At 42.2% G+C, this 18,061-nt stretch overlaps 1 protein-coding gene across 2 annotated transcripts in view; it reads left to right on the top strand.

Moving 5' to 3' along the window:
- The window catches only part of Tdrd9 (tudor domain containing 9), a 104,664-nt gene that overhangs the window by 61,930 nt on the left and 24,673 nt on the right, over positions 1–18,061 (top strand). For both annotated transcript variants that reach the window (XM_075947775.1, XM_075947776.1), the window contains exons 21-24: positions 12,734–12,850; positions 14,249–14,356; positions 16,463–16,563; positions 17,754–17,927. In XM_075947775.1, the coding sequence (XP_075803890.1) occupies positions 12,734–12,850; positions 14,249–14,356; positions 16,463–16,563; positions 17,754–17,927 (500 nt within the window). The remainder of the gene's footprint in view (positions 1–12,733; positions 12,851–14,248; positions 14,357–16,462; positions 16,564–17,753; positions 17,928–18,061) is intronic.

The following is an 18,061-nucleotide window of genomic DNA, read 5'->3' as shown; positions in this document are numbered from 1 at the left end:
CACTGGAATCCTGAGGAAGTGCATTTACTCTAATGCCAGTGAAGGAAGAGACTAGCTAGTGAGAGCAAGAGCAAGCAGGCAGAGAGGGAACAGCTTCTTTCTTCCATGCCCTTTGTGTGGGGCACCAGCAGACAGTGTGGCCCAGATTAAAGGTAGGTCTTCCCACCTCAAAAAATAAGTTTGATTAAAGTTTATCTTCTTAACTCAAAGATTTTGTTAGAAGTGGGTCTTCCCACTTTAAATTATTTAATTAAGAAAAAACAATCCCTGATAGGCATGCCCAGTTATTTGGGTTTTAGTCAATTCTAGATGTGGTCAAGGTGACCACGAAGAACAGCCGTCACACACCCATGACAGACCTCGGCACTCAATTAGACTGCAGTCATAGGACTAGCGTCTTCCCAGGTCCAGGGAGAACTTTCATAACAGTCTTTTTCCCCCAAATAGAATCTTCTGTGGCTTTTCTTCTGACCATTGCCCATAACAACTTGTAACCAACATTATAAAGAAAGGCAAACATCCATAATCCATTTTTTGGGAATGTGGGCGTAGTTTTTCTAGGCTACTTCCTGCTGATTGGGGGCACCGATAATCTTATGGGGACCTAAAGAAAATTTAGGATTATGGTCAAGTCCTGACTGGAAAATTCTGTGAGGCTTGATATCTCAGCCAGCAGTCTTGAAACTGTTCTGGATGTAGAATTCAGAGGAAACTCCAACAGAGGTCCTCTGAAATGTTGGACCATCTGGACCATCTGCTCCTACTGGAGTTTCTTCAGGGTGTTTTCATCGATCAAACCTGCTTTTTCTCAGCCCAGAATGAATCCACAGCCTTTCATTTCCTGTGGAAACAAAAACAAAACCTCTTCTCCAAGGCATTTTCAAAATATATATGTTGGATTAATCCAGCAGCATTTATAATCAAATACGATTTAGTGGTTTTTGCTCCTTCCTCAGTCATAAAACAATTTAAAGACAACACAATAGCATACAATATCCAGACTCCATATATATTTCATCTTTACATGGCTTTATTTTAAACTCTGTTTCTTTTATTTTTAATTTTTGACTTTTTGAGACAGGATTTCTCTGTGTATCTATGGCTGCCCTGGAACTCACTCTGTAGACCAAGTTGTCCTTGAACTCACAGAGATCTGCCTACCTTTACCTCCCAAATGCTGGGATTAAAGGTGTGTACCACCATACCTTGAACCCACAGAGATCCGTCTGCCTCTGTTTTAATTTATTAGATTTTTTTAAAAAAAATACCAATCCAAGTTCCCACTCCCTCCCCTCCTCCCATTCCCTCCTCACATCCTCCCACCCCACCCCCATCTAATATTCAGAGACTAGGGCACATTGCCTTGAGGAAGGTCCAAGCCTCTCTCTACTATATCTAGGCTGAGGAAGGTATACATCCAAAGAGAATAGGATCCCAGAAAAGCCAGTACATGCAGTAGGGATAAATCCTGGTGCCACTGCCAGAGGCCTCTCAGCCTGCCCCAGCCATGCAACCGTCAACCACATCAAAGGAACTAGTTTGGTCCTATGCTTCTTCCTTCCCAGTTTGGCTGGAGTTGGTGAGCTCCCATTAGCTCAGGCAAACTGTTTCAGTGGGTGAACCCATCATGGTCTTGACCTCCTTGCTCATATTCTCATTCCTTCCACTCTTCAACTGGACTTTGGGAGCTCAGCCCAGTGCTCCGATGTGGGTCTCTGCCTCTGCCTACATCAGTTGCTGGATGAAGGCTCTATGGTGATATTTAAGATAGTCATCAGGCTGACTTCAGGGCAAGTCAAGATCGAGCCCCCTCTCCTCTATTGCCCAGGGTCCTAGGTGGGGTCATCCTTTTGGATTCCTGAGACTTTCTCTAGATCCAGGTTTATGCTAACCCTATAATGGCTCCCTCAATCAAGATATCTCTCCTTGTTCTCATCTCTGCCCTTCCTCCATCTTGACCATCTTACTCCCTCAAGTTCTACTCTCCCTTCCACCTCTCCCCTCCTCTTCTCCTCCTACCCTTCTCTCTACCCTCACCCCCTTGCTCCCAACCCTGACAGTCAGTCCTGTCCATTTCTAATTTCCAGGTGGGTCTATATATATTTTTCTTTGGATTCACCTTATTACTTAGGTTCTCTAGGATCATGAACTATATATAGGCTGAATGTCTTTTGTTTATAGCTAGTATCCACTTATGAGTGAGTACATACCATATTCATCTTTTTGGGTCTGGGTTACCTCACTCAGGATAGTGTTTTCTAATTCTATCCATTTTCATGCAGAATTCAAGATGTCATTGTTTTTGTTTTTTGGTTTTTTACTGCTGAGTAGTACTCTAATGTGTAAATGTGCCACGTTTTCTTTATCTATTCTTCAGTTGGGGGCATCTAGGTTGTTTCTAGGTTCTGTCTATTACAAATCTGCTGCTATAAACATAGTTGCACAAATGCTTTTGTGGTATGATTGAGCATCTTTACATGCCCAAGAGTTATCACTGGATCCTGAGGTAAGTTGATTCCCAATTTTCTGAGAAACTGCCATACTGATTTCCAAAGTAGTTGTACGAGTTTGCATTCCCACCAGCAATGGATGAGTGTTCCCCTTACCTCTCCAGCATTCCACATTCTCTCCAGCATTAAGCTATCATTAGTGATTTTGATCTTAGCCATTCTGACAGGCGTAAGATGGTATCTCAGAGTTGTTTTGATTCGCATTTCCCTGATAGCTAAAGATGTTGAACATTTCCTTAAGTATCTTTTGGCCATTCTGTTGAGAATTCTCTCTTTAGTTCAGTACCCTATTTTTTAATTGGATTATTTAGAATTTTAATGTCTAATTGCCTGAGTTCTTTATATATTTTGGAGAGCAGTCCTTTGTCTGATGTGGGATTGATGAAGATCTTTTCCCATTCAGTAGGCTGCCTTTTTGTCTTATTAACTGTGTCCTTTGCTTTACAGAAGCTTCTCAGTTTCAGGAGGTACCATTTATTTATTGTTGCTCTCAGTGTCTGTGTTACTGGGCTTATATATAGGAAGTGGTCTCCTGTGCTCATGCATTGAAGACTACTTCCCACTTCCTCTTCTGTCAGGTTCAGTGTAGTCGGATTTATATTGACGTCTTTAATCCATTTGGACTTGAGTTTTATGCATGGCAATAGATATGGATCTATTTTCATTCTTCTACAGGTTGACATCCAGTTATGCCAGCACCATTTGCTGAAGATGCTTTCTTTCTTCCATTGTATAATTTTAGCTTCTTTGTCAGAAATCAGATGTTCATAGGTGTGTGAATTAATATCTGGGTCTTTGATTCCATTGGTCAACCTCTCTGTTTTTTATGTCTAAACCAAGCTGTTTTCATTACTGTAGCTCTGTAATAGAGCTTGATGTCAGAGATGGCGATGCCTCTGGAAGTTCCTTTATTGTACAAGATTGTTTTGGCTATCCCAGGTTTTTTGTTTTTCTATATGAAGTTGATTAATGTTCTTTAAAGGTCTGTGGAGTGTTAGTGATAGGGGCGACGGCGGGGCTGCGTCCCCAGCACCCCGCCCACACGGCTAGCTTTACCCGAAATAATTACACGGAAACTGTATTCTTTTAAACACTGCTTTGGCCCATTCCTATCTAGCCTCTTCTAGGCTAATTCTCACATATTAATTTAGCCCATTTCTAATCATCTGTGTAGCGCCCCTAGGTGCGCTTACCGGGAAGATTCTAGCCTAAGTCCATCCTGGGTCGGAGCTTCATAGCGTGCGTCTTCCCTGGAGCAGGTAGCATGGCGTCTCTCTTGCGTCTGCTCCGGAGAGGAGAGCTGTCGAGTCTGACCTCACTTCCTCTTCCTCCCAGCGTTTTGTTCTGTTTACTCCTCCCACCTATCTCCTAACCAATGAGAGCCAAGCAGTTTCTTTTAATTTAACCAATGACCTTCCTCCATCAGTGGAGAATTGCATTGGGCTTTTGATGGGGGTTGTAGTAAATCTATAGATTACTTTTGGTAGGATTGCTATTTTTACTATGTTGATCCTACCTATCCAAGAGCATGGGTGATCTTTCCATTTTCTGGCATCTTCTTCAATTTCTTTCTTCAAAGACTTAAAGTTCTTGTCAAGTAGGTCTTTCCCTTCCTTGGTTAGTGTTACCCCAAGATATTTTATGCTATTTGTGGCTATCGTGAAAGGTGATGTTTCTATGATTTCCCTCTCAGCTTCTTTATCCTTTGTGTATAGGAGGGCTACTGTTTTGAGTTGATCTTGTATCCTGCCACATCACTGAAGGTATTTATCAGCTGTAGGAGTTCTCTGGTAGAGTTTTTGGGGTTAGTTACATACACTATTATATCATCTGCAAATAACGAAAGTTTGACTCCTTTCCAGTTTGAATCTCCTTGATCTCTTTTTGTTGTCTTATTGCTATTGCTAAAACTTCAAGAACTGTGTTGAAGAGATATGGAGAGAGTGGACAGCCTTGTCTTGTTCCTGATTTTAGTGGAATGGCTTTGAGTTTCTCTCCATTTAATTTGATGTTGGCTGTTGGCTTGCTGTATATTGCTTTTACTATATTTAGATATGTTCCTTGTATCTCTGATCTCTCCAAGGCCTTTATCATGAAGGGTGTTTGTTTTGTCAAATCTTTTTCAGCATCTAATGAAATGATCATATGATTTTTTTTCTTTCAGTTTATTTATATGATGGATTACATTGATAGATTTTCGTATGTTGAACCAGCCCTGCATCTCTGGGATAAAGCTGACTTGATCATGGTGGATGATTTTTTTAAAGTTTTGAATTAGGTTTGCCAGAATTTTATTTAGAGTATTTTTTCATCCATGTTCATGAATGAGACTGGTCTGTAATTCTCTTCCTTGGTTGAGTCTTTGTGTGGTTTTGGTATTGGTAACTATAGCCGCATAAAAAGAGTTTGGCAATGTCCCTTCTGTTTCTATTATGTGGAACGCTTTGAGGAGGATAGGTATTAGCTCATCTTGGAAGTTCTGGTAGAATTCTGTACTAAACCCATCCAGCCCTGGACTTGTTTTGGTTGGGAGGTTTTTGATGACAGCTTCTATTTCCTTGCAGCTTATAGGTCTATTTAAATTGCTCACCTGGTCTCTTGATTTAATTTTGGTATATGGTTTCTATCTAAATTTTTTTTAACATTTTCCAATTTTGTGTAGTATAGGTTTTTGTAGTATGACCCAATGATTCTATGAATTTCCTCAGTGTCTGTTGTTTTCTCCCCCTTTTCATTTCTGATTTTGTTAATTTGGATGTTCTCTCTCTGCCTTTTGATTAGTTTGGATAAGGGTTTGTCTATCTTGTTGATTTTCTCAAAGAACCTCCTCTTATTTTCACTGATTCTTTGTATGGTTTTCTGTGTTTCTATTTTGTTGATTTCAGCCCTCAATTCAATTATTTCCTGTCTTCTCCTCCTCCTGAGTGAGTCTTCTTTTTGTTCTAGAGCTTTCAGGTGTGTTTGTCTCTAATGTGAGCTTACTCTGTTTTCTTTATGTGGGCCTTAGTGCTATGAACTTTCCTCTTAGCACTGCTTTTATAGTGTCTCATAGGTTGGATATGTTGTGCCTTCATTTTCATTGAATTCAAGGAAGTCTTTAATTTCTTTATTTCTTCCTTGACCCATGGAAGTTCAGTAGTTCACTGTTCAATTTCTATGAGTTTGTAGGCTTTCTGAGAGTAGTATTGCTGTTAAATTCTAACTTTAATCCATGGTGATCCAATAAGACACCGGGGGTTACTCCAATTTTTTTTTAATCTGTGAAGGTTTGCTTTGTTACCAAGTATGTGATCAATTTTAGAGAAGGTTCCATGAGGTACTGAGAAGAAGGTATATTCTTTTGTGTTTGGGTGGAATGTTAGCTAGGTCTGTTAAGTTCATTTGATTCATGACATCTGTTAGTTCTCTTATTTCTCTGGTAAGTTTCTGTCTGGTTGACCTGTCTATTGATGAGAGTGGAGTGTATAAGTCTCCTACAACTGGTGTGTGGGTTTGATGTGTGATTTGAGTTTTAGTAATGTTTCTTTTACATATGTGGGTGCTCTTGCATTAGGGGCATAGATGTTCAGGATTGAGACTGCATCTTGATGAATTGTTCCTGTTATGAGTATAAAGTGTCCTCCATTTCTTCTGACTGATTTTAGTTTGAAATCAATTTTGTTAGATATTAGGATAGCTACACCCACTTGTTACTTAGGTCCCTTTGATTGGAAAACCTTTTCCCAACCCTTTACTCTGAGGTATTGTCTGTCTTTGTTTGAGGTTGAGGTGCGTTTCTTGTATACAGCAGAGGGCTGGATTCTTTGTATGCATTCATTAGCCTGTGTCTTTTTATAGGTGAATTGAATCCATTGATATTAAGTGATATTAATGACCAGTGGTTGTTATCTCCGGTTATTTTTCAGTAGTGGTGTTGGTGTGTTTCCCTTCTTTGGCTTATGTTGGTGGGAGGTTATCAGATGCCTGTGTTTTTATGGGTGCAGTTAGCTTCCTTGGGTTGGAGTTTTCCTTCTAGTTCTTTCTGTAAGGCTGTGTTTGTGGATACATAATGTTTAAATCTGTTTTTGTCATGGAATATCTTGTTTTCTCCATTGATGGTAAATGAAAGCTTTGCTGGGTATAGTAGTCTGGGCTTGCATCCATGATCTCTTAGTGTCTGCAACATATCTATCCAGGACTTTCTGGCTTTTATGGTTTCCATTGAGAAGTCAGTGTAATTCTGATAGGTTTACCTTTATATGTTACTTGACCTTTTTCCTTTGCAGCTCTTAATATTCTTTCTTTATTCTGTATGTTTTGTGTGTTGATTTATTATATGGTGAGGGGAATTTTTTTTTTAGATCCAATCTATTTGGTGTTCTGTAAGCTTCCTGCACCTTCATAGGGATATCCTTTTTTAGGTTGGGAAAGTTTTCTTCTATGATTTTGTTGAATATATTTTCTGTGCCTTTGAGCTGGAATTCTTCTCCCTCTTCTACCCCTATTATTCTTAGGTTTGGTCTTTTCATGCTGACCCAGATTTCCTGGATGTTTTGTGTTAAAAATTTGTTGGATGTAATGTTTTCTTTGACCATTGAGTCTGTTTCCTCTATAATATCTTCAGCACCTAAGATTCTTTCTTCTATCTCTTGTATTCTGTTGGTTATACTTGTCTCTGTAGTTCCTGTTTGTTTACCCAGATTTTCCACATCCAGAATTCCCTTGGTTTGTGTTTTCTTTATTACCTCTATTTCAGTCTTCAAGTCTTGAACTGTTTCCTTCACCTGTTTGTTTTTTCTTGGTTTTCTTTGAGGGATTTATTAATTTCTTCCAATTTTTTGTTAGTCTTCTCCATTTATTTAAGGGAGTTTTTTTATTTCCTCTTTAAAGGTCTCCATTATTTTCATAAAGTTATGTTTAAAATCATTTTTTTCTACTGCTTCTGGGTTAGGATGATTAAGTCTTCCTGTTATGTGACCGTTGGGTTCTGGTGGTACCATGTTGCTTTTTAGGTTGTTGTAGGCATTCTTGCATTGGCGCCTACCCATCTCTTCCTTCAAATGAGGCCAGCAGCATCTTTGTATCTTGGCCCAATCCTTGCTGTGGTTTGAGTGTTTGGGAGTTTTTCTTGGTCTGCTCTGTACTGTAAATGTCTGTCTCAGAAAGCCTCTAAGGTCTCTATGTGCCTGCCCTCTTGGTCTTCTCTCCTGGTTTGCTCTCTTGGTTCTCTCTTAATCCCCTCAATGTTGAAGCAAGCTCTAGTCCCTCTTAACTTCCCTCAGTATTGGAGCAACCTGTGTTTCAGAGTTCCACCAAGGTTGCTGGAGGATAGGCAGGTTTGGGGGTGGGATGTAGCTAGTAGTTTGGATGGTGACTGGATGGGTTTGGGTTTGGGGGATCCTAGCCATAGGAAACTTCCTGCTGGCTGGCTAGAAAAGCAGAGGGAGCTGGGGGAGGGATCCGTAGTTTTGTCCCACTAGGGAGGTCCTAGAAAGTGGGGCATCCTGATGTGTGGCTGTTCACTCACCTCTTAAGCCCCCTCAGTATTGGAGCATGCTGTGTTCTCATAATAATTTAATAATTGAAAACAGTGTTTTTTTATCTTGGTATACTTCACGAATAAAGTCATTTATCATAGTCAGCGATGGTGGCTCACACCTTTAATCCCAGCACTCTAGAGGCAGAGGCAGGCAGATTTCTTGGTTTGAGGCCAGCTAACCTACAGAGGAAGTTCCAGGACAACCAAGGCTACACAGATAAACCCTGTCTCGAAAAAACAAAAGCAAAACAAAACACAGAAACAGATAACAAAAAACCACTTATCACCAGTGGCTTTGGGGGATCTTTCCTGCATTGCAGGCTCTCCCTATTAGCCTTGGCTAGCCTGGAACTTAGAGTCCCTAAACCTCAGTCTCCTATGCCACCATAACCAGTTAAGGTGTGTGTATGTGTGTTTGTTTGTGTATGTAAATACATATGAGGATAAATGCGTGTACGTTTGTGTGTGTGTTGTATGTGCTTGGTTGTGTGTATGCAGAGGTTGATTAGGCAGTGTTATGTTCTACCTTTATTTTACTTACTTTTTGAGGCAGTGTCTCCTGGAGAATCTAAAGCTCATTGATCTGGCTAGATTGGCTGATCATTGAACTTCCGAGATCTGCACCTCCTGCCTCACTAGGGTTACAGGTACCACTGATGCCAGCTAGGGGTACAGGACTGGGTTCATTTTCTCCACTAGTTAAAGAGTTAAAGGGCAAGAAAGAAGTGTTACTGGGCATCTTGGGGTGTCTCAGTGGGTCACCATATAATACTGGAAAAAGCAGGATTTTTTTTTTACAAAATCAATAATGAACTTAAGGGGAATTAATTTATTGAGTTAGTTTTTTAAAAATTGCATACAATATATCCAAGATCCTCCCCATCTCCCTACCCACTCAACTTCTTCTTTGTTCTCTCTTAAAGGAAAAAAAGAGAAAGAGAACAAAAAGCAAGCAAACCCCCAAAGACAAAATCCACCAAATCCCAATAATAACAAAAAGCACACAGAAAAACATGGAGTCTGTTTTTTGTTTGTTTGTTTTTAGATAGGGTTTCTCTGTGTAGCCCCTGCTGGCCAAGAGCTTGCTTGACCAGCCTGACTTTGAACTCTCAGACCCTCCTGTCTCTGCCCCCCAAGAGCTGGGATTAAAGGGGTATGCCATTGCACCTGGCTTGCGGTCTGTTTTGTGTTTGTCAACTACACCTGAGCATAAGCCTGTCCTGGAGTGTGATTGATGTACCCAGTGTTACTCCATTGGAAAAAACAGATGTTTTTCTTCTCTCAGCAGGTATCAGTTGCAAATAGTTTCTTGGTTAGGAGTGCGACTTTGAGCCTGCCACCCTTCTCCATGCTGGGATTTGGTGTGCCTTGCATTTATTTGTGCAGGGCATGTGACTGGATACAGCTTCAGCCCTGCTGAGTCTGAAAGATGCCGTTTTCTTAGTCATCCGCTACTTTGGCTCTTAAAAATCTTTCCATCTCCTCTTCCACAACATCCCCTGAAAGACAGCCCATGTAGGACTGAGTGTTCAAGGCCTCTCACTGTCTGCACCCATCTAGCCGTGGGTCTCTGCTAATTACCATCTACTGCAAGAAGCAGCTTCTCTGATGGGGTTGAGCAAGGCAGTGATATATGGAATAACCATATGTCATTAGGAGTCATTCTAGGTTCACTTAGCACATTGTTCTCAACCTTCCTAATGCTGCAACCCTTTAATACACTTCCTCATGTTTTAGTAACCAACCCCCAACCATAAAATTACTTCATTACTGTAATTTTGCTATTAATGATGAATATGTGATATGCAGTAATTCGACCTGAGACCCATAGGTTGAGAACCACAGATTTAGCAGAATAATAGTAGTAGGTTTTCTCTTAGGCCCATGACCTATGTTGTCTCGGGTTCTTGAGCACTAGTGAGTAAGGGTGAAACTTCCAGCTAGTCACTATCTCTTATTTTTCCATGTGTCGTGTTGTGAAGGGACCAGTAGCCTTAGAAATAGCCCGTGATGATGGGGTGGAGAGAGGTGGTTCAGTGCTTAGGAGCACTGCTGCTCTTCAGAGGACCTGGTTCAGTTCCCAGCACCCACATGGCATCTCACAACTGTCTATAACTCCAGTTCCGGAGGATCTGACATCTTCACACCAATGCATATACAAATAAAGTTAAATAAATCATTTTTCAAAAAAAAGAAATAGCCTGTGGTGATGGTTTTGGGGGGGGGGGGCTGTGGGGCCACTTTGACCAATAGCTAAACAAAGTGTAACCCGTTTCCTGTCCTGGGGATTTTACGTGGTAGCACATGATGTTTAGTTGCGACATTGTCTCATATGGTAACTCCATTTAAATTCCTTTTATATATTTTCGAGAGCTTCTAGAATAGGAGATTTAGTTACTCCTCCCTTCATTCCCTCTTACCCTGCCCCTCTCTCCATCCTTACTTAATCCTCCTGTTCCAGTTTCTTCTTCACCCATTTATGATGCTGTGTTCTATCCCATTTCCTTGGAAGGTCTCCTCCTTCCCCTGTCTAATGAGGTTCCCAGGGACTGGGTGTTCTAGATGAAGCACACATATCTAAAGCTTAAAAGCTTTTAAGAGAAACCATGCAGTGTTGTCTTTCTGGGTCAAGGTTACCTTACTCTGGGTAATTGCTTCTAACTCTGCCCATCTGCCTGAAAATTTCATTTTTTTTAGCTGCTGAATTATATTTTGTTGAATAATAATAGTCTACTATGTAAATGTACTACATTTTCACTACCCATCAGTTGGCTCCTCTGGAACTGGAGTTGCAGGTGGCTATAAGTTGCCGCGTGTCTGTTGGGAACTGGCATGTGCAAGCACTCACACACACTGACTAGAGATTTAGCTTAGGGGTTGAACATAGTAAGCACTCACTTCATATGTTAATATGTCTTCCTGTCCCCTTTCAGTTTATCATGGTATTTTATCCTTTGTTATTGCATGATTTTTGCTTTTAAAACTTTATTGAGATAATTTTGTGGTGACTTAAAGTTGTTTGTTTTCATATATATGTATATATTTAAAACAGACATTTTGTATGAAAAACTATTGAGATAGAACTGTAGTTGAACTTTCTTTGGACTGCCAGCTCCTGAATAATGACATGGAGACTTTTTATTATAAAAGCTTGGCCTTAGCTTAGACTTGTTACTGATTAGCTCTTAAAACTTACATTAACCCATTTATAATGAGCTACATGACTCGTTACCTCTCCTCAAAACTGTACATCCAACTTCCTCTGCATCTGACTGGTGAGAATCCACTTCTCAGATTTTTTTTAAAAATTTTTTTAAAAATATTTATTATGTATACAATATTCTGTCTGTTTGCATGCCTGCAGGCCAGAAGAGGGCACCAGACTCCATTACAGATGGTTGTGAGCCACCTTGTGGTTGCTGGGAATTGAACTCAGGACCTTTGGAAGGGCAGTCAGTGCTCTTAACCTCTGAGCCATCTCTCCAGCCCCACTTCTTAGATTCTTCCCTCAAGTTCCTCTTTCTCCCTGGAAGTCTCACCTAGCCTCTTCTGCCTAGCTACTGGCTGTTCAGCTTTTTATTAAACCAATCAGAGGTGCCTTAGGTAAATGAGGTAAGACGCAGAGACACATCTTCACAGTCTACAAAAAAATTATCCCACAACAGAGAACCTCATGTGACTCAGGCTATGTAGATGAGGCTGGCCTTGAGTTCCCGACCATCCTGGCTGTACCTCCCAGATGCACTACTATGCCTCAACTGAAAGGTTTTATTTTAACCTGATGTTTATTTAATTTTTTTTTCATTTAGGGGGAACTCTGAAACATACCTTGTTTCTCTTTCTTTGAAAAAAAAGGTTTTTGAGACAAGGTCTTACCACACTGGCCTTGAACTGTGAGTCAGGACTGGTCTTCAGCTTGAGATCCTCCTGCCTCATCTTAATAAATTGGGATTACGGATGTGTGTCATCATGTCTGCACATTCTAGATTTCCAGTTACAAAAGCAGACCATGTTCAGGGAAGAAGGTAAAGAGTCTGAAGGATATAAGATTGTTGTGGTGGAATAGCATATTTGTTTAGCTATGTAAAGATGTGCTGCTGTTTTACCTTGCCTGCCTAAGGCACCTGATTTATCTAACAAAAAGCTGAATGAACAATAGCTAGGCAGAGGAGGGATAAGTGGGTCTGGAGGGCAGAGAGAAAAGGGGGAGCTGGCCAGACAGCTGGGGTCCAGCCAACCGGGGCCACCAAGCCAGGCAGGCACGGAGGAAGCAGGACAGAACACAGATGAGGCCAACAAGCCTTGGGGCAGCACATGAATAGAAATTTAAGTTAATTTAAGGTTAAAAAAAAAAAGCTAGAAACAAGTTCAAGCTAAGGCTGAGCATTCATAATTAACAGTAAATCTCTGTGTCATGGTTTGGGAGCTGGTGGTCCAAGAAACCAGCTGCAGGTTGTATTTGTGATTGTAAGTTGAATCCCATGCATAAGCTGAGGTTCTGGGGCAGCCGTGCCCTCTGGCCGCTCTGTTGACTCTCTGGAATGTCGTTTTCATTCCTCACTAGTGTTGAATGAGATGACTCCTGGTAGTTATGATGTGTAACCCCGTGGATATGCTAATTTAACCTTCCCCATTGTGTGTGTCTGTTTTCACTGTTCTGAGTATGTCTGTGCTTTGAGACATCGTATTTCAATGTGCACTCCAGGTGGCTGAATTATATGAAGAATTGAAGAATAGAATCTCACAGTTCAACATGTTTGTGGATCCTCGCCATCCTGTCTTGGACCAAGAGTATCCATACAAGCAGCGCTTCATCCTACAGGTGTGTGGGACTTCCTTTTAATGCCCCCCCACTCTCTTTCACTCTGAGATAAGATCTTAACTATGTAACCTTGGATGACCAGGAACTCACCAGATTGGCCTTGGTTTAACAGAGATCTTCCTGCCTCTGCCTCTGATTACTGGGATAAAAGGTGTGGCCACCATACTGGTGTTGATATTATTCATGTTGTAGTTGAGATATGCTTGTTAGTGCCAGCCGCGCCTCTGAGATTTTGATACCATAGTGGTTTTAGGTGTTTAACCCAGAGCTATTCTTACCTTCCTTGTTTACACCCCTTCCTGGTGGTGGTGTGACCTCAGCTTGCTTCTTTTCCCCAGTGAGCTCTTGCTGTCATGGAGCGTCAGTGACAGGCCTCTTGCTGTAAGATCCACACACTACTGCTCTCTGACATTGAGAAAGCTCTTTGAAGTCTGGATCATGAAGCAGTGCCTAGCTGTGGGGTAAAGCCTTCCACGAATCTTAGAGAGATGTATCTCTTGCATATGAACAATGCTTCTGTCATAGGGTTGGCAATGCATTGCTTTAGTTACTGCTCTATTGCTGTGAAGAGACACCAAGACCAAGGCAACTTATAGAAGAAAGAGTTTATTGAAGGCTTACAGTTCAGAGGGTGAGTCCAGTGACCATAGATCATGGTTGGGAGCATGGAAGCAGGAAGACCTGCAGGCATGGTGTCTGAGCAGCAGCTGGGAGCGTACATCTGATCCACAAGTGTGAGACAGAAAGAGTGAATGATATGGGCGTTTTGAAAGCTCAAAGCCCACCCGCATTGACACACTTCCTCTCAGAGGCCACACCTCCTAATCCTTCCCAAAGAGTTCCACCAGCTGGGGACCAAGCATTCAAATATATGAGCCTATGGAAGCCATTCTCATTCAAACCACCACATACATTGGAGAAGGGTTTGAGGTGGATACGATGGGAATATTAGTTCTTTTGAGGATGCAAAATTGCCATATGGCCAGGGAGAACCTTCTGTGCGTGTGCTTCATGTCGGCAGACTCTTACTGAAGAAAGGATTCTGCTGCAGAGTACCTTTTAGATGTGAACATTAGATGCCAACTTGCTGCCCAGCTGGAGAGTTCCAGCTGCAGTTATGTCTGTACACCTGGGAGAATGCTTGGCTTGTTGGAACTGTTGTTGAGTGAGGGTGGAAAAGGGGCCTAGTGTACTGTTGGTTAGTTCTCATTTGCTTCACTCTCTGAAGCAGTCCAGCTATTCTGAGGAGAAGGTCCAGGTAGAATGTCTGTCACGGGGAACAACAGGATGTGTGAGGGATACAGCTTTCATGTGCTGTGTGTTCCAAGCTGTGCTGGCGCTCTGGTGCGAGATGAGGACATGGTATGAAGAAGAATTGAATACACGCTTCTTTTTCAGGTTGTACTGGCAGGCGCCTTTTATCCAAATTACTTTACTTTTGGACAGCCAGATGAGGAGATGGCAGTGAGGGAATTGGCTGGCAAAGACCCGAAGACAACAGTTGTGGTAGGTGACATGGGACGCCGTGCAAGAGTGTGAATGTAGGTTTCCAGGTGGACCGCCTATGGCGCAGCTGTCAAGGGCTACTGTATCCTAGTAAATGCTGTGTGAATGCTGGGACTGCTTAGCCCCTCAGAGACCGCTACTTCCTTATCAGCTCTTCTTCATTTTTATAGACTCCATTTTACAGAAAGGCCTTGATAAATTATATATTCAGGGTGAGTGCTGATTTGATCATGTGCCATTTCAGTGATGTGAGGCCCTTAAGAGCATTTTGTTAATTAACAACAATGGTACACAAAGTAAATGCTACTGCTTGGGGGTTTAGTGTTGTGACTTAAATAGCAGCGGCCCCGCCCTGATGCCCAACAGAACTACTTAGAGAATGTGAAGTTCAGATCTGAGGACCCTCCAAGTCTGCACTAGAGGGTATGGCCCAGGGATAGCATGTAAGTAGCATGAACTGGGAGGCAGAGTGGGAGGATCTGATGATGAGCCCTGGGCACTGACCGCTGGATTTGTAAAGGCCATTTGTTTGCACAGCAAACACTAGAACTACATACTCTTTAGAACTGCGCTTTCCTTAGACTCCTTGGTTGACTGGGGGACTTTTTTTTTTTTTGATGAAAAGCACTTGGTGAAGTTAGTTCCTGGCTTAGAGTAAGTGCTCAACCATTGCTCGTTTTAATTCTGGATTCTGCTATAACCACTACCTTTGCAACTGTGGAGAGCCAGAGATTCTGGAACATTTCAAGTGCAAGTCTTTGAAGAGCACTACAAGTGAGAAGGGGGCAGAAGCACAGCTCATGCCCCTCCAAGGCCGCCCTTAGCCTCTGTGGCTCTTTGTGGAGAAAGCGCTTTGATTAGCTTCTTTTGCAGTCGTCCTTCTGGGTCTGTTCTTCAGCTGTGTGCAGTGGAAAGGCCCACAGGACCCTACTTCAGACACACTACCAGTGTCAACCAGTCCAGTCACCTGACACAGGACTGACCATGTGTCATATAAACTAAATCATAGCTAGTTTGCTTTAGCACTTCTGTGAGAAGCCAGGTGCTTTTATATTTATTTTTCTCTGAGCTTCACATTGACCTTTAAAATTAAGCTTACCATCATCCTAGCATTATGAGGTAGCAACTCCATGGACTTGGACTTGGGTGCAGGCTCTGCTCTTACTTCCTGCTCCACCTGCAGCTGGTAGAGACTTTGACTCCTCAGGGACTGGCAGTGTATACCTCAGTGGAACCAGAGCTTAGAACATGGGAGACCATAATGCCTGCGGAGGGCCAAGAGCACTGGCAGAGATGGGGATTTCCCCTTGCCATGCTGTGAATATATTTTATTACCATTGGTCAATAAAGAAGCTGCATTGGCCTATAGCAGGGCAGAACATAAAGCCAGGCTGGAAGAGAAAGAATAGGTGGAGTCAGAGAGATGCGAAGTAGCTGCCAAAGGAGACAGGCATCAGAACCCTTACCAATAGGCCACAGCCTTGTGGTGATACACAGATTAATATAAATGGGTTAATTTAAGATGTAAGAGCTAGCTAGGAATATGCCTAAGCTATTGACCACGCAGTGTCTATTAATTAATGTAGTTTCTGTGCCATTATTCAGGTCTGGGCGGCCAGGAACAAAAGAGCAGTCACTGCCTACAGGCAGTGCTTTGAAGTAGATGGACTTGAGACTGCTGGGTAGGAGCCTGGCTCTGCTGCCATGAGGAGGGAACAGCCTTTGGTGATGAGCAACCTTCTTTTTTCATTACTTTCCTGTCACTCTTTATCAGAAGTGTGATGTGTCAGGAAGCTGTAGTTAGTGTGATTATTTTAAAATAACATGAAAGCAAAAAAAAAAAAACCTGAGCAACTTTTACTGCATTTGACTTTTGAACTGTTTTAGCAAGGGAAAAAACAGCCTTTATTTTACATATTTTTTGCTTAAAACTGTGTTATGATTTAAAGACATGCAGTTGTTAGGTAACTGATGGGCTGAGTGTGTTCTGTATACGCTGAGCTTGCAAAGAAGAGCAGTGAGTAGCCCTTCTGCCCCTGGTGTCAGGACTGACTGTTCAGAAGTCCTTGCTACTGGCTCTGATGTGCACTGTGTCCTGTCTTACAGCTGAAGCACATTCCTCCCTACGGATTTCTTTACTACAAACAACTGCAGTCTCTCTTCAGACAGTGTGGGCAAGTCAAATCCATTGTATTTGATGGCACTAAGTGAGTAGCCAGCGACTGTCACAGCTCTGTTTTACCAGTGAATGAGGTCTCTTCTTAGGGCTGGGTGTGTGCAGGGTGGGTCTCCCTAGGGGACTTTGGTTTGTCCTGTTGTCAGTTAGCATTCTTTCCAGCTGGGTGTCCTAAAGGAACTCTGCTGGTGGCCTGTCTGTCTGTAACACTGTGACAGGTCCTGCTTCTCCACAGGGGTCTTCTCTTTAGTGCCCATCCCCAGACTTTCATGCCAAATCACTAATCTAGTTCTCTGTAGCTATGGGGGATGCCTCAAAGGACACCTTTTATCTGTGTGCTTTTTAAACACATATTTGTCATGAGTAACTTTGGGAGACACAGAGGGCAGAAATTAATTTGACCCTATTTTATTAGCAGGTCAGTAACAAATGGTTAGTTAAAAGAGTCACCAGAAGCTTTTGTTTCCAAAAGGACATGCTTATGTGCATACGATTACAGTTTTTAAATTGAATAGAAAAAAGTTGTTTTTTGTTTTTGTTCCCCCCCACCCACCCAGAGCTGAGGACTGACCCCAGAGCCCTGTGCATTCCCCGTGGTTTTGGCTGTTTAGTCACGATAGAAACTTTACACCAGTATTTCAGGGAAAGCCATTGTGTTCTGTTTGGTTATGCTGGGACCAGTTAGAGACATAAAGCGGCAATCAGAGAATAAAGACGGCGGTCCTTCCCCCCCCCCCCCCCCCGTATAGTAGCCTGCTCTGCAGACGCTGTGCTGTGGAGGCACAGGCTGTCCTTGGGGAGTGTGGTAAGGGGTGGGATGTTTTGCTGACATTACTAACTAGTAGTTATTTAAAATGGTCTTGCCAAACTCACTGGGCGGTACATCCATGTTTTAAGTCTTAAAACAGGAAATAGGTCTTGCCCTGAAGTTGTGAAAGCTAAGATTCCCTCACTGAAACTCCCATGTGACTGTGTCCTTTCTGCATTGTGGTATACTGAGGCCTGGCTTCAATGACTTATTACTGTAAATAATTTCTCTCAGCAAATAATCTGTCTTTAATCCAACTAATATTTCTATTGATTAATTAAAATGAAGAGTTATTAGCGTTTTGAGGAGTAGTCACTGAGAAATTTCTGCCTAACCTTGAGAGAAATTAGTATGTGATTCTTATTTACTAGATATCTGATAAATTTATGTTTTAATTCCTATTTATGGAGCAGAGCCTTTGTGGAGTTTTCACGGAATCCGACAGAGAGATTCAAGACCCTCCCTGCCGTGAACTTGGCAGTCAAGATGTCCCAACTAAAGCTGCCTCTTGAGCTCAGTGTCCACACCGCAGAGGAGATCGAAGGGAAAGTGCAGGGCGGGTCGGTGTCGAAGCTCAGAAGCACAAGGTGTTCACAGCGTTCCACTGGGACCACATGACTGCTGGACTAGGTCTTACTATGTAGTCCAGGCTGGGCTCAGACTCACAGAGATCCCATGCCTAGCTTTATTTATTGCTTTTTCAAAGTCTAATTTATCCTTC

The sequence above is a fragment of the Microtus pennsylvanicus genome, chromosome 14 (genome assembly GCF_037038515.1).
Source record: "Microtus pennsylvanicus isolate mMicPen1 chromosome 14, mMicPen1.hap1, whole genome shotgun sequence".
Classification (NCBI taxonomy): Eukaryota; Metazoa; Chordata; class Mammalia; order Rodentia; family Cricetidae; genus Microtus; species Microtus pennsylvanicus.
Note: the sequence above shows the minus strand (reverse complement) of the source record. Positions and strands in the feature narration are given on the sequence as shown.